Consider the following 24914-nt stretch of genomic DNA (forward strand, 5'->3'; position numbering starts at 1 on the left):
TATGCGCTGCAGAAGAGCTTCCCAGAAATCACTATTTTTTTTTAAAAGACCAAAACATATGTAAGCCAGTACCAATATCTGACTTACAGTTCCAAGATATATCATCATCTAAAAGACCACAACGCTTCATCTTAAAGGGAGTCCAATAAATGCAATGAATGACTCGTTGCTGAGTAAATCGCAAATACAGATCTATTTTATATCTTGTAGGTCCCGTGCAAATTTGGTTCCATTCCCTGTTTGAGAGATTGTGGTTAAAATCTGAGCTCCACATCTCTCTATCTTGACCTGAGGACGAGGTGATGTCAGCTGGGGCAAGAAGTTTATATACAGTAGAAGCTGAGAGAGGCGTTCTTCTAGATAAATGTTGTATATTGGGGCCAGCATGTAAGATTGCGTTCAGGGGAGCAAACAACAGCACAGAATCCTCAAATAGTTTATGGTAACAACAGATTTCTAAACAGCGTAGTTTATACTTAAATCTAAGGAATTGGAAACTAAGTAACAAAGTACCATCATAGACTTGTCCCACCTTCCAAATACTCAACAATTGTCAAGAAAGCCATGACAGGGTTTGGTTATTACAACAAATTGCTGGATTTTTCCTAATTGAGAATTCAGGGCTCAGTTGATATTTGATTCCAAACCTTTCACTGCACTTTTTCCAATCCTTCAAAACATATCTCACAAAAGGGGGTGTTTTGTCAACGATCAACTTTTTCCCCATACTAAGGAGGCAGTCCAATGGGGTCGGATATACAGCGGCCCTCTCTATATTAACCCAGTTCGGACAACTAGCAACATCATCCTGTAACCAATAGTGTAGGGTGCGCAAAGTAAAGGCCCTATGTTACATATCAACATCTGGAAAACGAAAACCTCCCAATTTCACCTGCTTCATTAGTACTTCTTTAGGAATTTTGGGTCTTCCCCCCTCAGCCCATAAAAAAGTTTAGAAAGACTTTGTTTATGTTATGCAACAACAAACCTGTCGGAGGAAGAGGGAGCATACTGAAGACATAAAGTAATTTAGGGAGTAAGGTCATCTTGATTACATTGATCTTTCCCCCATAATGGCAGGTCTAGCCTTCCCCATTTCAAGCATAGCGCTGTTATTTCTGTAAGTTTAGTTTGGATATTATGGGCTAAAAAGTTATTTACATTCCTGGAAATCTGAATAAATCCAATTACGGCCCAAACATTCTGATCAACGCGAGCTCGGAAAGATCATTAGTGGCCCAAACATTCTGATCAATGCGAGCTCGGAAAGATCATTCATTTTGAAACATTGAGTTTATAATTCGGCCCACGACCAAATGTCTGTGGAGTCAAGAGTGATTCCGGAAATGAATGTTCTGGATCTGAGAGCAAAACTAAAAGATCATCTGCATAAAGCAAGACTTTTGAGACACTGTCATTAATCTGGATGCTGTTAATTTCAGCATTTTCTCAAATATTAATTGCCAGGGGTTCAATAAAGAGGTCATAAAAGAGGACAAAGGGCAATCCTGGCATGTACCCCTAAGGATAGAGAAACTCTCTGATAGACATTCATTTACTAATACATTTGCTTCTGCATCTCTATAGAGTGCATTAAAGAGTTTCAGAACTCGCAATCCGCAACCCACTTTCATCAAAACTTGTCGGAGTAATGCCCAATTGACCCTATCAAATGCTTGCACGCTAAAAAACCAAATCGCGGGAAAAAGCACACGCGCTTTTATTTTATCACGTAGAAAAAACCCTCGCGTATATGAACAGTAAACGCGAGTCCAAAGTTCACGCTCGCGCTTCACTCTCACGCGCAGAGACACACGCGCGGGCTCAAAGTAACGGGAAAAAAAACTCACGCGCTAGTTTGAATTGACACGTAGAGATAAAAAACAAATGTACGCGCTTCAAATTTTTAGATACAGATTTGCGATTTCAATCCCTTAAAATAAACATAACCTTTTTACAAAGTTCAACAAAAATGGAAAGTCACTTATCTTGAGATTGAGACTTGAAAACTTCTTTTCTCAGAAAACTAACTCCTGTCCTGTGTCTCCACCAAACTCCATACACGACTCCTGTTATACTTTCAGATTTTCCGCTCAACTGCTAGAAACTTGTCACCCTTGACCAAGTTAAGCAGGAGCTGCAAGGCACACGACCTCTCAGCTGGGCAAGGACGATGAAAGGCAGTTTAGAATGTTCATTGTCCTCCCTATAAACAATCTCCAGCCAATTAGAATTTAGACTGAGAACCTCCATCTTGGCTTGGGGCATTTTCCATAGACTGCAAGAAGGTTAAGGGCAAAATTGTCTGTTTAAAAATATAACCCATAATAACTTCCCAAAACCTTTCTATACTAAATATGTGTCTCCCCTGACCCAATGTAAATGAGTATATGATACTGTATGTAAAGAATATGTCACTCCAACCTGACAGTACCTGACAGTATCGGATTAAATCGTATTGCATAATTTCTGCTAGGAGTTTAACCATCTGCATTCAGTAAGGATATGGGTCTATAATTGCCACAGATCAAATGGTCCTTGCCAGGTATCACAGATATCACTGCAGTCCTCATTGATTCGGCCACTTCCTCAGAATTGATAATCTCAGTGAAAAGCTCAACCAAAATTGGGGCAAGAGATGAACTAAAAGTGGCAAAGAAATCAATTGGAAAACCATCTGGTCCTGGACACTTCCCCGGTGACATTGACCCCATACATTCAGTGACCTCCTGTATAGAAATGTCAATATCCAAACAAAGTTTGTCGTCAGCACTTATCTTTGGGATATCAATATGCTCAAGAAATTCCTTTATCTCATCAACAGCCACTGTCTCATCTTCACACTGTAGTGATGCATAAATGCGCCACAAATATCCTTATTCTTCCTCAATAGTTGCCCATTACTTTTCCGAAACAAAAAGCACTTGCTTACCTTTATCTCTACCCTTCAATCTATTAGCTTAAAACGCACATGATCTATCCCCACACACCCAAAATGTCTGTCTTGTGTAAAATAAATCTTGCTCAGCCTTAGTTCGTAGCACTTTATCAAAGGCATGTTTCGGCAGTCAGCATATTCAAAAGATTTGTTTTTGAGGGGCAGGCTGTGTGAGCAATCATCATCTGTTTATAATTAGTTTCCAGGCGCACAAGTCATGCCTCACTCTTTTATTGTATGAAGCATAACACATTATCATACCCCGCAAGAAGGCCTTCAAATCTTCCCAAAATGTAAACAATCTATCAACTGTCTTGGCTTTTTCTTTAATGAAAAATGAGATATCGGTCTCAATTTGTTTAATATAATCTTTATCCATCAGCAAACCAGTGTTAAATCTCCATTGTCTATTATGTTTTCCACCTTCTTGAGAGAAGTCTAATTTTAAATGGATGCAAGCATGATCAGCGATTTTAATGTAACTTATATCAGACACGTTTGCATCACCAAAGAAGTCTCTACTTACCAAAAAGAGATCGATTCAAGATGAAGTATCATGAGTAGCTGAATAAAAACTAAATTGTTCTTGATGGGGATTCGGTTTTCGCCAAATATCATGTAGGTCCCAGTACTGTATGAATTGGCCAAGACCTTTTCTTGCCCTTTCTTCCATATGAGAGTGCGACATTTCTGATTTGTCCAATATTTTATATATAATGGTATTAAAATCAGCTATGAGAAGTATAGGCCCATTACTCATATCCTTTAGCACAACTTCCAGTTTTCCAAAGAACTCTGTTTGGGCTACATTGGGTGCATAACACTTAAAATCATTAAGCATTTATTTTCCACTAACAGTTTAAGCACCACAAATCTTCCATCTGAATAAATACTGACTTTCTCTATTGAGACACGCCCATTTTTTAAAAATATGATAGCCACTCTCCTAGAATTGCTGGAACAAGCACTTGAGTATTCTTTCACATGCATATTATTCAAAATATAATCAACTTTGTCATGACACAGATGGGTCTCTTGGAGTAAAACGATGACAGGCTTTTCCTTATTAAAGAAGATTAGCGCCTCCTTAATTGGACTATCTACTCCCCTTTTGTTCCAACTCAAGATAATAATTAAATTAGCCGTACTACCACAATCAAATGATGTGACATATCCAATCTTTGACGCCCAGTGGAGAAATCTTTCCGGTGTAGTTCAGAAACACCAGTGAGGGTCTATTCCACTTAGACTGTACCATTACCACTTCGAAGATATGAATAGAAAAGTGAAAACCTTCAACCGAAGAGAGAATACCAGAGATCAGATAAAAAAGCATCATTTGGTGAGGTATGGGAAGGAACTAATAACAAGTAAACAATACACACAGAGAGGAGTAAAAATAAAAGAAAAAGAACAAAATTAAAGTAGGAGAAACATATTGGGACCAGAACAGAAGAGTATAGCTAAGAGAGAGCCTCACCTGCCCAATGTCAAAATTAGACCAGCGTCAATCAATAAAAAATAAATAAAATTAAAAACAATTTACAACAATAGAATCCTAACTTCAATAAGCGTCTTATAAAACATCTTATAACTCCTGAGGTGTGGTAGAATTAAAAAACCTGCATACATACTGAGTAATCTAACATCTCAATATGAAAACATTTATCTATGTATGTTTCGTTAATTTGTTTACATCCCCCCTTAATCATAAATAGGCGAGATATTTAGTTTATCATCTTCCGTGACATGACAACGCAGAGGAGTAATAGCACTTTATGATGGTATAAAGTACTTGTTTTCCTCATATATGTCTAACATATACTTACAATTCATGAATTACACCATATCTAAATCTGTGAAATTATCAATCATTATGTTTCAAGCAAGCTGTAGCTTAGTACAACACTAACACATGCTGTGCCATATAGGCTTGCTCAAGCACATAGATCCATGTATGCAGGGAATTCATCTAAACACAACATTTACTCCTGTCTTTCACTGTTTCCCCTCCCGTCTCCCTCCTCTCTACCCCCATCCCCATGGTTATATATAAACAGTTGGCAGCAGGGTGAATTAGTTACAATACACACGTATGATCTCATCCAGAAGGACAAAGGCAAAATAATGCATTCACAATGCCAGTAGAACAGTAAATCACCTCCCACAATTTGCAAAATAAAAGAATTGAACGCTATTGTCGACCGGTAAATATAACAGTCAACAATAGAAGAGAAGGGCAGACTATCTCAGGGAATACGCACTCATAACTATTTTTCCATAATTTCCTTTCCAACAGGGATACATGGAGAATTAACCCCAAACAAGTAGCATACACCTGATCTTGACGGTTATATCATAGTTTCATTCATCTGACATTATTTTGAGTTAGCACTAAAATTGTTGGCAAAAGAAAGTATAAGATGCTAATACAGAAGGCCATCTTCATGCGCAGTTGCTATTAGGTATACAGTGTGGGACCAATATACTTCAAGCCCTTGCTATGCTAATTATGAGAAATTAGGATTGTCATTTCTGGGCCTCTAAAATACCTCAGTTCAGTCAATTATTACATGGAGCCTCAAGCTTGCGTCTGCAAAGATTTTGATTATCCCATATTGTCTACAGAGCATCAGTACCACAGGTGCCGTTGGTTAAATATACAGATTTAGAATCTACCGGCTCAGTTGGCAATGTCTTTAATCCGAAATGGCACATGTTGGGAGCTCCTGGGATGAATGTTAAATAGTTATAGCTATGGTATTCCATGGGACTTAATGGAAGAAAGTGACCATATTGTTGAGAGTGCTCAATTAGCATCAGATCCCTTTTCAGTCATGCCCGTGGAGAAGAATGTTAAGTAGAATTATGTGGTGGGCGGGGGTACTGTGACCAATCCAGGGAAATCCAACACTATTGTATATTAAGATGAATCAGGATGCACTTTGAAGGAGCTTTGTTGTTTTTTAGACGGTGGAGTGCTATGTTATTTCTCTTTCCCCTTATGAACATTCGTAACATGCTCTTGTTTATTACAAGTTTTCCAGTCTCCCAGAAGTGCAAGCACATTTAAAGTTCAGCTGTCATTAGTCGATGGTCACACATTGCGCTGGCAGCAGAAGTAATCAGGAAGGTTTTTATATCATAGCATTACTTTTACAGTGATCTTTACCCTAACAGTGGTGGTACATCATTAGGTAGAAATGTTTGTGCAAGTGGGGCAGCTCATGGAGACATCTCAAGTAGAACTGATGCCTCAAAGCAATTTTAATCCAATACAACAATGCTCACAGAGGAGCGTGGGGATGAAATGCACAGATCCCAAGATTAAAAAGTTCCCCAGGCAACCAGAAGTTGGCATTACGTTGCTGTTAGTTATTGCGTGCAGCTTTGAACCGTACAATCCGGGAAGCACGGCGAACATCACTGTTCCTACTGTTTCAGTCTCCTCGTCAGCCATGTCGCACCAAGAGCAGTGCTCTGTTTATTTGCATTAACTTTATTTCCACGTTACAAGAGATACAACGGGAGGAATAGGTGGCAAGCCAGAGAAGGACTGTCGAAGGAGGGAGGGCGATTCACCTACTTGCCTTCGGGAGTCAACAACATTCTTGAATCTGTGCCGGGCTAAGCTTTAGATAAGGGAGGGAAGCGGGGGTCATCTCCTGAACGCGGCGCCCTCTTTCATATTTTACATCTGGAGATTTGCTGGCAAAAGCTTTCCGATAAACAACATCCGGGTTCCTTTTCTATTGCAATGACAATAAAGGGATTAATGGAAAGGACCTTCTTATAGTTTGAAATCATGCAGGAATATTTCAAACAACCGACCTTTACAACAATATCCAAGTGCTGAAATACACTGTAACTTAAACTCAAAACATGTGAAAAAACATCAAATAAAACATGCAGGCACGTAATTCAGGGAATCTTCATATTATTAGTGCCAAGGTTTTCTGTATGGATGCCTGTCCTCTCTTCCTGGCTGCTCCACAATGATTTTGAAGATTGCTGGATAAACAATGTAATAGGAAAGGTGCTTCTCTCTTGCCAGGCGTTTTGCTTCCAAAACAAACTTTCTCTGAAGCACTATATCCTTGCTGTTGTCATTAAAGAGAATAGTCTTGTGTTTTCCATTCCATCTCAAATCCCACAAATCTCTGGCTTTTTTTAGAAGAGATTCTTTAATAGGGAACCATAGCAATTTCACCAGGAAGGCTCTGGGGTGTTGTCCGATTGCTGGTTCAGGGGCTGGGGAGCGATGTGCTCGTTCAATCTCCAGTTGATCACCTGGAAAGAGTTTTAAAAGTCCTGGCAGGGTCTTTTGTAGGAATTCCACTGGGCGACCACCATCAATACCTTCAGGGAAACCAGTGATCCTTATGTTAGAGCATCTAGAATACTTTTCTTGCTCACAGATCCTTTTCTGAGCATCATCCAAACATAGGGTCAGGTGTGAAATCTTGACTTCAAATGCATGAAGGTGATTTTCAGAATCAGCAACCCTGCACTCCAGGTCTGCAGTACGCTTTTGACTAATGCTTGATAATTTTTCATTTCCAGAACAGTTTGTTTAATCTTCCCAATAGATAAAACAACACTGTCCATGATCTGTGTGAGGTGATCTTCAGCAGATGGTCCTTCAGCTCGATTTGCAATCAATCCATTTTCCTTAACTCTTTTTGAAGGCTGGGTACTCATTTTAGGTGCTTCAGATGATTCACACTCCTGCCTGGTTCTTCTGGAGGAAGGAGGATCTGGCATCTCATTGGAGGATTGATCTGTCATTTTTAATACCGGATTTTCAGGGCAGGAGCAGAGCTCTCAGGCAGTCATCTCCTTAAGCTGTCAGTTCTAGAATCTTTATTGTCAGTTTTTATACTGGTCTGAGCAGTTTTGTCTTATTTGTGGTTCTGGAGCTGGTGCAATGATGTATACCTTCCTAGTGTCCCCCACATCACACCTTGCAACATGACAGCTGCGAGACATGACATATCTTTTAGGGCTAATAATTCACGCCTGGTGCCCTCTGCTTGTGGTAATATAGCTGTCAGTCTAGAATGGCCTTTGTTGGTACCTCAGTAGTTCAGCAAGTTACTGAGTTTAGCAGCTTCTGATGGATGAACCAACCACCTCATCTGTTGAGGGATCCAGGCATGATGGCACCAAATAAATCTTGCTACACGCAATCTTCATGCTAACCTAATATCTATTTATCATGATATTAACGTATGTAGTATTATCCAAAACCACCATCAAGCACTTGCCCCACACCCACTAGGCAAATAGAATGGTGAATTGGCTCAGTAATAGGATAGGTGTTGAGTAGTTCTTCATGGTGTGGTTGCTTTTCATATGTACATGCAATGTAGAGAAATGAAGTGCTATAGATTTTTGTTATATTGAGATTAAGGAGATTTTAATTGTGAAGATTGCTCATGGTCTTAGTGCTATGGGAAGGAAATAACTCAAGTGCAACATTTTGTAACAAAATGATTACCACCTTGTTAATTTACATTGGGCAAATGAAATACATTGAATGAACGAGTACTAGTTGCAGTTTCATTGTGCAGGTTTAGATTTGAAACAGGGATCCCATGTATCCTGTAAATGTGTTAAATGATAGTTAATGATAGTTCAAATGTTCACCTTAAAGTCACCTTAAGGTCACATCATTATTCTTTTTTAGGTGAGGATCAAATCAAATGGGTTCTTAACGACCCACAGGGCAGTTGAACACAAATGTGTGACATCAGGCATAAGGGCAACACAGGGTCTGCAACACTCCAATACAATGTTGTTTAGATGGGTACATTCTTTAATGAATTAAGTAGTTCATGATAGATCTCCCGATCACCCACGACATCTTGTTATTAACATTATAAACACAACCCCTTATAGGGACTTTTCATCAAAATTAATTTCACATGTGACGTCGTTGGGGATATCATCAATGACATTTGTGATGTCATCTTTGATTTCCTGGGTGTTAGCCTTAGCAGTGCAAGTTGGTGGCGCGAGTTATGGTTGCTTAGTTTACCATAACTGGTGAATTTCCGAGGTTTTTCAGTTGCTTGTAACCATAACGTCCCTTTAACAAAGTGTTTTAATTGAATTTCATAGGTTTTTATTAGTGCAACTTAACCATAACGTCCGTTTAACAACGTTTTTTCAGTGAATTTCATGGGTTTTTGCCCATGCATGTTATTTTCCTACAACCTACTACTTACCCCAATATAGCAACATTGTTGTTCAATTTACAAAGTTTCAACACTTCTATACACTTTTTGCAACTTTTTCCACTGTTTTTGCATCCGTCGATGTCCGCGAACGTCTGATGTCATCACGGACCTTTCCGGACAGTGCCACGTGACCATGCGCTTGCGCGCTGCATGATGACGTGTCTGCAAAAGCGTCTGCACTTCACAATGAGGTCCGGTCTGCGAGGACAGTTTGGAACTGCATTTTCTACTGATCTAGGAACTTTTAAGCTCAACATGTACCCTTGCAGAGCTCCTACACCTATACTTACTGATTATCCATTAACGATCTAGTACAAAGCACATAATTGGAAGAATATTAGCAAGACTGATATTTATCTTAAAATAGCATCAGCTATTGCCAGCACTCCTCCCCAAGAGCCACCACCAGCTGGAGGACCTACACAACAAAAAAGTGCAGTACTTCCAAAGACAATGAAGTGGACCAAGAAGCTGAGGTAGAGGAAGTGGCTACCTCTAGCAGCCAGAGAGAATCATGGGTGTGGCAGTTTGTTACCACTGTTGGGAATGTACCAAAGGCTAAAGCTACCAAAGTGAAATGCACTCAGTCACGGACTACCTCGACAGTACTCCTACGGGACCACCTCCATGCACTGCCACACCAAATCCAAGCACCGCAGGGCTCTCAGAAAGGTTGTTCCTTTCTTAGCAAGTAGTAGGCTGTCTTCCTTCACCTCATCTTCCTCAACCAATACTGTAACCACAATGCCTACTTCTGTGGGACACAAAGTCCCACCAGCTACCTTGCAAGAAATAGAAGAGGCTGTTGATCCATATATTTCGAAGACAACAGGCCTCTGTATATACTGCAACACACCACTCTGCAGGAGGAAGCACTTTTGAAGTGCTTTTGGAGCTGTAATCAAGGAGCAAGCATGAGAAACACTGCCCCTGCCATAGAAGTAACACACGTGCAACATCTTCCCCTATCCACCTGCCCCTCCATATTAGTGCTTGGTGCCTCTTCCCTCATTTTCCTCGCCACCTTACGTTCTGACCTCTCCTGCAAAACAAAACTACATCAGAAAGGTTCTTTTAGGAACCACCTTTCACAGTTAAAAAATAGAACAAATAAAAAAATCTTATAGACTCCATCTACTTTACATGTCTCAGTAAAGTACATAGACTCAATAAGATTTTCCAACATTTCCATTAGCATTTTGTGTTATGCTAAAGGGAATAATGTGGCGTTCATCCCCCGTTCCAGTTATTGGAATGGGGATAACGGCCCAGCAGCCCAAGTTATCGGCACAAGCGAAGCGAGGGCAGATAATGAGGGCTCCGGACTGTTATCCCCCATTCCAGTCCTTGCAATGGGGGATGAAGGCAATTAGCACCGCAGGTTCCCAAAGCAGGAACCCGGGGTGCTAAAAGCTAAAAAAAAATGATTTTTCTTGCTACACTAGGACGCCTGTGGTGTCCCGCTGTAGGAAGGAAAATCCTTTTCCAAGATGGCCACAGGCACATTTATTTCCCTTTCAAACCTATCCCAATTTAGAATAACTTTACCAAATAGCCGGTCCCAGGTGGACATGGCCACTTTAAACCCATTTGTCATCCCTCGTGGTCATGGCCAGTAGCCAGATTGTCCGGGTCACGATCTGGCCATGACCACAGGCTATACCTCAGTATATCACTATTTTTTGTAGCTACATTATGACACTTGTCAAAAAATAAAACACAGGCAAATTTGCAAAACATTCGTTAAGGTCCTTGCCAATGCTCTTTACACGAGTTTGCCGGAAATCCACCCATGTTTTATTTTTTCAAGTGTCAAAATGTATGTACACAAAATAGGCATATAACTTAGCCCCCACTTGACAAAATCCATTCAGTCTTGACACAAACATTCAAGGTTGGGTCTAAAATATATCTGAAAGCTTTTGTCCACATACATCAAATGACAACAAAGTTATAAGTCATCTAAAAATGTTGAGATGCCCCCTCTAATTTAGCCCCCTCTTGACGAAATCCCACCAAACTTTACAAAAACATTTATATCTAGATCTAAAATCTTTTTGCAAACTTTTATATAGATTTGTCAAATGGCACCCCATTTATAAGCCTTTACATTAGTCTGGAACCCCCCCTCTAATTTTACCCCCTATTGACTGAATCCCACCAAACTTTGCAGAAACATTTATATCCAGATTCAAAATCGTTTTGCTAACTGTTGTGCAGATTCGTCAAATGGCACCACATTTATAAGCCTTTACAATAGTTTGGGACCCCCCTCTAATATGTTTTCCTCTTGACAAAACAGCTCCACACTTTCCAGAACCATTCAGAATTAGGTCTAGAATAAGATTCCAAAATTACATGCAGTTTCATTGAGTGGTGCCAAAGTTATAAGCCATCCAAGAACTGCTTTTCACTAACCCTGTAATGCAGACATAGGCACAGATGCCCCCGAACATCTGCAGTGTTCGCGAACATCACAACACCGTATCCAAACATCTGGACTGCTTGCGGACTTCAGGGACAATACAAGTCTGTTTTTTGGCTTCTTATGGCCATTTTCCATCCCATCCCTATTACCCCCCACCTCAACAGAGATTGTTTGATTAGTTTGATAAGTGCAATGTTGTGTTTGTCCACGGATCTAACATGGCGGGCGTTTCCAAAAATCTGACGCATCTCACGCTTTTCACCATCCAATCAGTAGGCACACCCAAAGTCTGCGGACTTCACTTCACCCTCTAGGCCAATCGTATTCCCATCCGCAGACCGAACAGGGATGTGAGTCCGCAGACCGAACCCAGATATCACTAATTTATTTTTACCTACTTTTGGCCCATTCTAAAGAAAACTATTGGATGGATTTACACCAAATTTACAAAAGCACGCTTTCGGGACCAAGCCGACTCTCCTGCCGGAAATTTGATGAAAATCCATCTAGCGGTTTGGGCTGTAGGTGTGAGCAAAATAATGTTTCCATTGCGTCTATGGCAAAAAAAAGAATTGGGACCCCCTACAACTTTGACCCCCTTGATGAAACTTCACCAAACTTGGCAAAAAAATTCAGACGTGGCCATATACTTTTTTTCCAAAGTTTGGTAAGGATTCGTCCGGAGGTGCAAAGTTATAAGCCACCCAAAAAGTGTTCTTCCAATGAGTTGAGCAATTTAACCATAACTACAGGGCCACTACCGCAGGCCCTGTAATGTATGCCTCTTTTTCGCTGCCACTGCATCTCACTATGTCTCTAATGATCACTCCCAGTATGTAGTGCCCTCCTAATAAAAAGGCCAATGTGTTAACCGTGCAAAGAACATTATCAAAACTTAGAATAACCGTTTAAATTATGTTCTGATATGAGGCTATCATTCCAGGATGGACAGTCTGATACTCACCTATTGTACCATTTCAAAAGGGAAGAGGGAACAAGTAGCACCAATGAGGGTTCTGACTGCATTGCCTAACACATACAAAAGCCACACAGAGACGTGGAGCTATTTAATGATGTTATGACCAAGCTCCTTAGAACAAATCATGCACAACCCTTAAACGAAAGATCAAAAACGCCCACTTGTTATGCCCTTCTGTAGTCCCCAGGTCTCAACAGCTTAGTACATTGAACAGATAGGTACTAGGTTACCACACAATAACCATAACACCAATATACATTCACAATTTTATTTCATATAAATCACAAATACTCATGTACCAATCTAAAAGGTGTAAAATTTCAAATATTCCTAAAACCTTTTACAACATTTTTCATAAAATTCAAATACAACACTAATCGTAGAAAAAATGAGAAATAGTTATAGTTTTATAAAAAAAACCCTGCCTATACAAAACTAGATGATGTACCGCACCTTTATGGATGTCTCACTAGTTGTACATAAAGGAACACAATGGTCAGTAGCTCACGGGTTCCTTTCTATTTAGGATACCTCATGTAAATCGTACCATGATCTGAGTACACTTCTTCCCCATTCCTTGCTACCCTGGGGTTAATTTCAACTCGATATGTTATTGTAATGTATTGTTAATAACTCACAATACTCTTAACAACCCGCATTGCCTATAACGACAGAACATTTTGGGAACAAAAGAATGACCAAAGATCTTTATATTTGACAAGCATGTCTGTGACTAAAGGGTTGCATGCTTAAATCACTAAGCACGTAATGCATACTGGGCTTGTTGCACATTTAATTTTCCGCAACAATCCTCCCAATGCTTAAGTGTTTGTAACCATGAACACTCTTTTGACTCTTCTCTTTCCTTCTCCTTCCACATCTCTACTATGCCCCACTCTTGTTGTTAGGAACGCAAGCAGTTTCTTACTTCCTACGCCACAAAGCCCCTACTTTCATCTCTTGTCTTCTCCCATCTTCAGTCGTTCTTGCCTTCTTTCCAGTCTCCCAACCCACCAACTTGCTCCTCTTTGCTCTGTCTAATTTTACCATCTGCTTTCTTTTCCACTTATGTCCTTGAGAGTCCATTTCCCTTTTCTACTCTCCCTTCGTTGGCTACCTTTCGATTCTCAACTACTCTTTAATAATCTCAACATTGTCTTTAAGTGTCTCCATGGTTTGGCCCCTGCCTATCTTTCATCTCATATCTTTCTATACCTCTGCCCATACCCTCCGCACCCAGTCTCAATTTCTTCTATCTGCCTCTTGTCCCACCTGCACACCTTCTCTCTTTTGCTCCTTCACTGTACTTGCACCTAAGCACTGGAATGCTCTCCCTCTCTCTCTCTCAGTTATGTATCGTCTCTCTCTTTTCTCAAGACCATCTTTTGTCTAACTGATACATTTTTCATTGATTTGTTTGCACCCATTTGTTCCGTTTATTCCCTTATGCATTCCGTTGGCATAACGTGCTATATAAATACAATACAATACAAATACAATGTATACTCATTCAGACTGGCTCTGGATGTGGATATGAGGATTAAATAAGCAGAGCAAGGGGTAAGATGAAAAGCTGGGTCTCAGGATAAGTACATCTGTGTGTGTACATGCCCTGACTCAACTCACAGGTATCCTTACAGAGTAATGTATGTAGGATTCCGGAACATTGGTGTAAGGGACATTACAGTGCTACTTCCAAAATGTTTCAAGGAGACAGTACATATTGAGAAAGATGCATCAAAAGCAGATCATTTTACATTAGCTTTGGTGGACTATGGACTAAGAGTACTGTTGTCACTACGGTGAGTACACTTTTCGTCTATGTGGTATTTCCCCTGTGCAGTATGCCAATTAAGCAGGGGTAGATGGTGAGCAAGGTGAAAAAATAATCAGTAAACATAACAAGATAGAGCAAAGCTTGCCCAAGAGGGACATGATGCATGGAGCTACTAAACATGGACAATGGAAGTTCACACAGCTGCTAGGACTCCCATAGGGGTAGTCATTGAAGGATTTAGCAAAAATCAATAAATGCCGATGGGGATTTTACAAAGACAATAATGGGAAATAATTGGCTATACACTACGATGGCTAGAGTGTTCAAGGGGTGTAGACATCAAATATCTTCAAGTATTTCCAAGTTGATTAGCATTAATATGTGGGCGTGTTATACAGTGTGCTCGCTATCCAGGTGTGTTGTATATACAGAAGCTCGCTACTATTTGACTTGTTCCTTCGAAAAAAAGAACATTTTATCGGGTTGCTAGCACCGAGGACTTGACTTGCATATTTTCATCAGAATCAAGAAGGGCAAAATTACTCTTGGGAAGTGTTCTAGGGAGCCCTCCCACCAATGTCATCCATTCTTAAAGAAGACCCTACAATTGTGTCTGAAAAACTCACCAAAAGTAGACCGAGCAGAAAGAGGGCAAAAATCACAGTTATATTGCCTGCGACCGACTCTTTAAGGCCACCTTTGAATTGTTGTGTCCTAAACTCATTTGAAATATACAGCATTCTGAGCAGGTGCGATACATATACATAGTGGTATGCTTGTCAATGAACCTCTTGGCAAACACCTGGTGCAGAGTGAGAAACGTCAACAGTTTAAGAAGTGCTTTACCATATCTATCACAACTCTTATCAATTTTATGAGACAATATTGACCAATCACACATACCTTAATTGAATTTTTTTTTTCATCTTTTCTTTCAGGACCACTAGAAACACTGAAGGAAGCCTACTATGATGTAACCCTAATGCCTCTGGAAGAGGTCTGGCGCGAGAAGACTGACGAATATATGAAGACAATCAAGACTTTCTTGCCTAGTGTTGTGAAGGATGTCTGGCTTATGAAGCCTGTTCATGGAATACTAACAGCTCTGAAGAGTGCTCTGGATATGGTTGGTGAAAAGTTAATTTGTTGAATAGTGACATGATCACTTTTCATTTTGGTTTTGGGGCACATCAGTCAGTAGACATATCCAGTGGCCAATATGTATCCTTGGACACCACAAGAATGATTACCTTTGTTGAGCAAATGGAAGCACTAAGCTTTCATACACAATACTTGATGGAAATTGTTTCTAATAATACCTCTTACAGTTATATAGCCCGCTATATAAGCGGAACTGTCTCTATGGGCTGATGGCGTGCAACATTATTACCCAACAAAATAGTAGTCATGTCTGGAGAAAGAGAGCATGTGTAGGTCAGCCGGCATTCACACCTTTAGTCTTAAAGACACATACAGATTCATGAAATAGCTGTAATCCACCAATTCACATTACTGTATTACCCTATTACATCAAGGGCAGGGTCACACCTGGCCCTGGCTGGGATCTACCTTTGGCAGTGTGATACCAACCATCACGCTATGGGTGGTGGTGGTGAAGCTGATTTCTTGGCAGCAGCATGGTTCGATCTTTCTCTGTTGACGTGTTGTTTACTGCTCTCAAGCAACAAAAAGATGCTAGGCCTACCGTGTAAAAATAAAGAGAGTCTGTATGTTATTTCTGATGGTCCCATAGTGGTCTTGCAGCAGATCCTAACGAGATGTGTGAGGCACAGCTGGCTTTTTATCCCCATTGATAGCTTGACCAATTTTCTGCTCGGCAGTATTAGTACTGATTGATGTCCAGGAATAGTAGTGTTTCAAAGTGTGTATTCCCTTACCTTAGTGATGAAGTAATCCTATGAGTCTGTTTATCCACTCAACCCAGCAGAAAGGGCTTTGTAGGTTTAGAGTACTACTTTATCCAAGCAAAGCAGAATTTTAAGTCGATGATCCAACCTGCAACTATGTATTTGGGTCACATCCCTGCAGAACACCAGACACAGACATCTGCATTCATTCAGGTGCTCAAAGTTCAATTCACACATGCTGTCCATTTGAACGGAGTGAATTGGTGGGGTGAAGATGAACTGTGAATCTTACAGGTTACTGTGATTATGTTAAGTGACTGCAGTGATCCGTACTCCAAAATTACATGGGCGAATTTCGTAATCAACCACATATGCTCAGAATGTGCTGACTGAGTAGGACGGCTAGCTCTACTAGAAGACTTTAGTATTTCAGCATTGTTGTTGATGTTAGGTTAAGTTCACCAAGTCACTGATACTATCTAGATTAAACAACTGGCACAGTCAAATCTGGACCTCTGATAACAGGAATCCAGAAATTGCTGAGAATACAGACTGCCTACTCAGGTTATGACTAAATGTGAGGAAGTTGTATTAAATCGCAAGAGATGATATAACGCTACCTCTCCCCAACATAACAAAGTGCCATATTTCAGACTGTGATTACAGCCAGCAAGGCCTGCAGGAGCACCAGCTGATAATATTCTGGATTATTGGGCTTGCATTGTGTTGTTGTGGATTTACAAAATCAACCCTGGGACCTTGGGAGGTCAACCTAATCCAATTATGGATAGCCACTGGCCACAGCAACTTCTCAACAACAGACATTTGAGCGCCTGGATGTGGTCTTGAACTAGACAGTCCCAGCATTCAGGCACACACTGACCACCACGAGAAGATTTCAATGGGAAAAGGCATTGCATACAAGGACATTCCTGCTCTGAGAGGGCAGGAAGAAAGCGAAAGATTAATATGGCCAAAGGACAGGCAAAACACTTGTGGCACACCCATCTTAGAGTGCTAGCTACTCCTAGTTGCCGTTTGCAGTAAATGCGAAAGTGCATGAGTAAAAAGATTAAAAGATGTAGGAAATTATCTGCTGCTTTCAGCTTGTCCTGGCTGTATTGCAATTGTAACCAATAAGTCACAAAACACAAACGTTGTAAGGATGCAAAGTATCCTAACCACACTTCACTGTAAGGTGATGTGTGCAGTTTTAAAAATGCAAATAATAGAGACATAATCTCTCAGTACTGATAGTCTTGGGAAATGTCAGTTTCATTATACCAATGAGCAAACAGGTTAGTAAAGTAACAGGGCTTTACATGCCATTCAAATGTCAGGACAGGAGTAAAAACAAAGAAGAAAGAAAGGGCGTCCCATAGAAGTCTATCAGAAGAAATCAGCAAAACGATAATCTTCCTTAACCACTGGCCCGAATAAAAACCGCAAATCAAGCACCTTTATGATCATCCCCCCTGTTTAAGCAACAAGAAGCACAGTTGCAAATCATACTAGAGTTCAGGGAGCATGCCTTTAGCATTACTTGCACCCCCATCGCAAGGCTTTGCATAGACTTCCCTTCTTTGTAAAGGCTGTTCAAGAGGGACCCTTTTAAGGAAAGCCTTTCTTATACAAAAACCATGGGCCTCATTACACGGACGGCGGTAAGGGTTAACGGTCATCGTTAATGGCAACGGTGACCGTTAACCCTTACCGCCGTACTACGAGGTCCCTTTGCGGGTTGGAGGATTTAACGCCTGCTTCTTGCAGGTGTTAAAATCCAACCCGCTAAGGGACCTCAGAGCTAATTACAGCACCGCAAAATTGCGGTGCCGTAATTAGCGCCTTCCCCAGTCCCATAGAGCCCTGTGGGGCAGAAATGGGAATGGGGAAGGGCAATGGCGGAAAGGGGATTTACCGCCCCTCCAACCTTGGAATGGGGCGGTAAATCCCCTTTCCGCCAAGGCGGTGCCGGTATTTTACCGGCATGAGCCATGGCGCTAATAGCGCCATGGCTCACCGCCTACCGTGTAATGAGGCCCCATGTGTTGGAGCCACCTTAAGCCTCTAAGGAGGGGCTAAATGTCTTCAACGCTATGCAGAAGTATGATTTGAAAGATCTCTGGTCGCCTGTCAACCAGAATGATCTGGAGCCTGTACCCAACTTGGAATGGCCTATCCCTCTGTTCTGTATTTTTGCTAAATCCTAGCACTACTGTTTGCTAAGTTGCATTGCTGTGCTTTACAGAATTAATGTACTAACACATGAGAAGCATTGTGGAACTTCATGTATTTTTGAGGAGACTAGCCCCCAGTAATGATTTCTCAAGCATATCATACATGGTATCTCCTAATGCAATTCGGTTGGTCAGCTACCTTCCAAGCATTGCCTCTAAAACCAATCCCCCCACCAAGTCTTAACGGTATCTAGACTTTCCATCGAAAATCTATTAATCTAAGTTACAATGATCTGTGCACACAAATCTCACACAGCCCGCGTCCAGCTATACTCTCCACAGAAGACAATAGTGGATTCATCTAAAATTTCAAAACGGCCATAGACATGGGACTCATTCACATTCTGTATCGCATAATTGCCCACAAATATCTAAACTCTGAAGGGGACATCACAAAAGCATTTCCGATCTATCCGCCTCTGTTTTGATATGCGCCGCCCTAACATGCTCATCCAGCGAGAGCGACACCAAGCCCCAGGAATAACGGACAAGATCCACCTCCTCAATGGAGCAACTGTATTCTCAAAACGTTATCTCAATAAAGGCTACCACCAGCTGGAGCTGCCCTGGGAGTTTAGATATATCACCACTTTTGGGACCCACATGGCACTCTTTCCATACAAGTGCCCCCACCCATTGAATGTGTCTGATCTTAGGTCATTCCTGGGACTCGCAACATACTGCTCCCGGTATCTAGAACATTTTGTGACAGTGAGTGCTCCGCTCCAAGAGCTAAGCAAAGACAAACAAGTCTTTGCCTGTAAGCCTGAGTGTGAGACCGCCTTCACAGAAATCCACACACGCAATGCCTATTTCATGGCATATTTCGGCTCTGCGAAAGACACAGATGTGACAATGGATGCAAGCCCTGTGGGACTGGGCACGATAATTGCACAATATGACCCCAGGACCATGCACATCAAGAAAGTTGTGTCATATGCGAGCCGCAGTCTGACCACTAACAAGCAGAAATATTTGCAGGCGGAAAAGGAAATCCACAATGTTTTCTGGGCATGCGAACATTTCCACCTGTTCCTATTTGGAAAAGCCTTCACAGTGGTCACTGACCACCAGTCCCTCTTCCTCACCATGTATGGTAACCCCCAAGCCCGGATGCCACAGCAAATTGAAAGATAGTGACTTTGTCTCCAAGAATACAAATTCATCATCTGCCATAGGCCGTGCAAGGACAAAAACCCAGCTGACGCCACCCTACAGGATCCCCTCAACCTGAGCACTTGATCGCAGATGCATACCTACAGTACATCATTCACCAAATGAAGCCGTTCCCCATAGCGTGGAATACGCTTCAACAGGAGTCAGCGGCCGACCCAGTAATGGCGATTGTCGCACAATGCATCAGCCAGGGCAAAATGAGAAATGCGAAAGAGAGGGCCAGACATCTGGACGAACCGCTTCAGGATGACATCAAAGCCATGTCACTGGTTCAGAATTAGCTCACCACCACTGAGGACCAAATCATCATGAAGGGCTGCAGAAATGTCCTACCCAAATCTCTATGCCAGCAAGTTTTGGATCTGGCCCATGAGTGGCACTGGGGAGGGTCGTCTTGACGACGAAAATGCAGAAAATCTGGTTCCCTGGGTTGGATATGCAGGTAGAGGACACTCTGAAAAAGTGTGCCATTTGTAGCGTGATTGCTCCGCACCCTTGCGCAAACCTGCTGGTGATGTCTCCACTCCCAAGTGGAATATGGGAAGAACTGCCAATTAACTTTTTGGGGCTCTCAGGGACGCACCTACTCATTAGTTGTAATTGAAGAATATTCAAGATATCCAGAGGTACAAATGGTGCTGTCCACAGCAGCAACGGTAGTCATACCAGTCCTGGACTGAATACTCATGGCCTATGGTGTCCCCCAAGTTATAAAGTCCGATAACAGATCACCATTTACCAGCATGGACTTTGCCAATTTTGCTCAATACATGGGGTTCAAACATTGAAAAATCACGTCCCTCTGGCCCCAAGCCAATGCCATGGGCGAGTGCTTCATGGCCCAGCTGTCCCACAAACCTTTCAAACAGACTATGCACCAGCTCCTGCGTGATTACTACCACACTCCCCACAGTACCTCTGACATGTGTCCAGCTGTTCTATTGTTGTGTCTCAGGCTAAAGAGCGGACTGCCGCAGAGACCCCCGGAGGGAAACACCATACTGAAGGACAGGGAGGTCCGAGCCAGAGACGCTGAGGAAAAGCGGAAATTGAAGATCGCAGCGGAGGAGCGGAGAGGGGCACGAGAGCACAGTTTTGAGGAAGGTGACAAAGTAATAGTACGCCAGACTCAGAGAAGGAAAGAGGACTCCCGATTTGCACCCAGTCCTCTCACCGTCACAAGAGTGAAAGGCACAATGATCACTGCAGCAAATGGCGAAGGTTCAGAGGTCACAAGGAATGTGTCACACTACAAGGTATGTTGTGGCGATGTGAGGTAATGGGAAGCCTGGGGGGAAGACCCTAAGGACACCTGGGCCAGGAAAGAATTGGATGACTCATATTGGGGGGATTAGAAAGCTTTGGATGGGGAAACCTTCGAGGATGGTGGCAGGGGAGCGTTAGATAGATCCCCTCATCACAGGGCAAAGACTAAACCCAGAAGGCTAATTGAAGAGATGAGCTAGCTTGTGATTGAGAATTTAAAAAGGGGGAAGGTTGGCATGTTCACTGTTTAGTTCAATCCACATCGTTGTGTGGAAGGTGGGGCTAGGGAGGGTGCGGAACATGGGAGAGGAATGGGATGTGGCATGGGGACAGAAGGGGATTTAGTTGAATAAAGGAGTTGAGACCAGTGACACCGTGTGGGCCTCCCGTTATTACAGCGCAAGCGCCACAGCAGTAAATACAGTGTCTGCACAGTAGCAGAGTGCATTCACTCCATAACACCCAGGTTTTTTTCGCTGCGTTTTTTGATGAAAATATTTGCCTGAAAAACGAATTGAATTTGTTGCTTTATTTTTTGGGGGTCCCCCAAACTCCCCTCCCCTATTATTTATTACCTATTTGTCACCCACCCTATCCCTTATATGCCCTTAGCCCCCGTACCCCACATAATTTTCGATGAGTGTTTTCAGGCAAAAGACGTTGGCAAAAAATGCTGCAAAATAATACGGGCGATGAATGAACGTCATTCCCACTGAACTATATATTTGCTCCTACGTAGGCCATTGTGCCATTTCGACTCTGATACAGTGATGTTTGCCCCTTGGGGCTCCACTGTGATATTTGCACTGCTCCTAGAGGGGATCCAGCGGGGGGCCATGGTTATCTATGATATATGTGCCTTACAGGGGGCTTTTGTTATAGTTCTTGCAAGACAGAGTCCACTGTGGACGTTGTCCTTGATATTTGTTGAGATAGTTAAAGTATCTGTTGCCACTTTGACTGCTTGCGCCCCTTAATAACCCACTCAGCATTCTACTGTTGACCTATACAACACATATTGACTAAGCTACTCACACATCAGGTGAACACCAGCAAATACCGCCCCCCCCCAATACACAGGTAATCAGCATGTATAATAAACCCCCCAACCTGCCTATTATCGGACTGGGGAGACCTGAACCACCCACTGGATGCACATTCCTCATGATCCTTACCCACAGATCACCTAGAAACAAACTAGCTCACATTGTCCAGTGTATTTCTAATATGAATGAATAAACCCAACAGCAAAGCAAGCTTGCATTGTTGTCCCTGTCTCTACTAACCAAACCAACCTCAACCTAATTTTCTTGCAGATCCCAAAATGCCTAAAGTCCATGAAAATGGCAGTAGTACACAGTATAAAACCTAATAACATTACAAAGAGGAAATGCATAATGTCCTAAAACCTTGTGCAAGGGAGTAATTCATGTTTGCTAGAGTAATGTTTGATCAGTAATATTCACTATAGTGATGCAATATGCATTAGCTTATTTGAGATTTCCTCCCCTATACATTTATGACCATAATCTTATGAAAACGTCTACCGTGTGTATAATCCGTTATTTTTGTCATTCACTTTAAGGGATCTCGCCAGCTGCTGAAGTGGACCGATACCAAAATATCAAGAGCCGTGAGCACGATCCGCAAGCCTTTATCCAGCCTCTATAATTTCTCCACCAGGTACCATTTACACTGTCTGCTTTTCATAGAATGATCCATACGTTGTACTCCAGATATCATGCGGGAGAACCTATATATATATTCAGTGAAAAAAACGTTGTTAAAGGGACATTATGGTTAAAATACGCTACTAAAAACCTATGAAATTCAGTAAAAAAAACTTTGTTAAAGGGATGTTATGGTTCCAATTAAACCGAAAAACCCTTATGGTAAACTCAGCAACCATACCTCACGCCACCACCGTGCACTGCTAACACTAACACTCAGGACATCAAAGATAATATCACAAATGTCATTGATGGCATCACTGATGACATCACATGTCTGTCTCCCCCTTTTTTCCTTTACTGACATATCTAGGCCAGTAACAGTCAGGAACTAAAAATTCATATAATCATAATTCATTTTCAAGTACTATATTTGTAAAGTTATACTTCAAATATGTTCTTACAGTAATTCACTTGGGGTTCACTCACAGCATATGAAACCTATACATAGGGGAATACACAGATTTGGAAAACAGTAATGCTTTTTGTGTATAAAGATACTCAGTAAGGTTATCAACACTTTCTTGTAGTTCTGCCTTTTTTTTATTACTTTATTTTCCTGGATATGCTCATATTTGTATACATTGTATGCATACTACTCTCCTTAGGGTCCAGTCACATTGTATGATAGTTATACATAGTGAAGTAGTAGCTTTGAAGCAGAGCGATCATTTCTGTGTCTAAAGTTAATCAGTTGGGGTATGAAGATTGGCTGGTAATACTGTTGTTTACTTAATTTTCCCTGTATATGCTCATATTTCTATGTGTTGTTGTTATTTGTGTTTTCTTTCGAATAAGGCAATTATGTAGTTAAGTGGGATAATTAGCTAGTTATTAAATGTTGCACAGTAGACAAAACTGTAATAAAAAGCATTTATCATTTTACTATTCAACATGGTAAGATTAATAATATTGTACATCCATCATGTATGTTGCACTCAATGCCTATGTTTCTACATGAGTAGCTTAATAAAGAACCTGATAATAGAATGGTGTTCGTATCGATGCATAACTTAACGTATTGCGTACCTCATGATATTTATTCCAATAATCCTTCACACTTTTTCATCAACATTTACTATAAGAATCCCTTGTACAGACTTTTCATGACAAGTAAATGCACATGTGATGTAATCAATGATGTCATCAATGACATTTGTGATGTCATCTTTGATGTCCTGAGTGTTAGTGTTAGCAGTGCACAGTGGTGGCGTGAGTTATGGTTGCTGAGTTTACCATAATTGGCGAATTTCATGGGTTTTCAGTTTTACTTGGAACCATAGCATCCCTTTAACAAAGTTTTTTGTACTGAATTTCATAGGTTTTTAGTAGCGCAACTTAGCCATAACATCCCTTTAACAATGTTTTTTTCACTAAATTGCATAGGTTTTTGATAGCTCAACCTAACCATAATACCCCTTTAACAAAGTTTTATCACTGAATATAGATATAGACAATGTAAATGTGAAGTTTACTAATACTCTCTTAGCTTACATACATACAACATAGAAAATACTGATCTCCCTGCCCTGCTAGTGATTTTGATGCCCGTGGACCATGCGCATGTCCGCGGACGGACGCGGTCACCATCAACACTATCCAAAAACTCAGGGGGTATCTTACATTATTGTATCATACAATAAAAACACCAAACATGTTCAAAAAGCACCACATAAATACATTACATTTAATAATAAATAAGAAGTGGAAACTGTATATGCAAGACACCAACCATCCAGTGAAATAGCGTTTACAACATAATAGAATATACCAAAAATTAATAAATATGCCTCCAACAGCATTACCTCACAGAAACTGCACAGCAAAAAGCAAGAGCATACCTACACAACAGTAACACCAAAAGTTTGTAAGAAACTAGTAAGTACACTACAGTTATTTTATACACGTATACATTTTCTGTATTACGTACACTAAAACTAATATATATATATATATATTCAGTGAAAAAACGTTGTTAAAGGGATGTTATGGTTAAGTTGCGCTACTAAAAACCTATGAAATTCAGTGAAAAAACTTTGTTAAAGGGACGTTATGCTTCAAAGTAAAACCGAATAACCCCTGAAATTCGGCAGTTATGGTAAGATAAGCAACCATAACTCGCGCCACCGTGCACTGCTAACACTAACACCCAGGACATCAAAGATGACATCACAAATGTAATATATATATATATATATATATATATATTTAAAAATACACATGTGTGAAGGAAAGTTGTAGCACTACAAAAAAACCCCAACAACACCATGTGG

General features: G+C 41.1%; 1 protein-coding gene across 2 annotated transcripts in view; it reads left to right on the top strand.

Moving 5' to 3' along the window:
- Window positions 1-24914, top strand: part of LOC138569646 (uncharacterized) — a 1436407-nt gene that overhangs the window by 1325904 nt on the left and 85589 nt on the right. For both annotated transcript variants that reach the window (XM_069647797.1, XM_069647798.1), the window contains exons 66-67: window positions 15303-15490; window positions 22497-22594. In XM_069647797.1, the coding sequence (XP_069503898.1) occupies window positions 15303-15490; window positions 22497-22594 (286 nt within the window). The remainder of the gene's footprint in view (window positions 1-15302; window positions 15491-22496; window positions 22595-24914) is intronic.

Source organism: Ambystoma mexicanum, chromosome 2q, assembly GCF_040938575.1.
Source record: "Ambystoma mexicanum isolate Mex_15411 chromosome 2q, UKY_AmexF1_1, whole genome shotgun sequence".
Lineage (NCBI taxonomy): Eukaryota > Metazoa > Chordata > Amphibia > Caudata > Ambystomatidae > Ambystoma > Ambystoma mexicanum.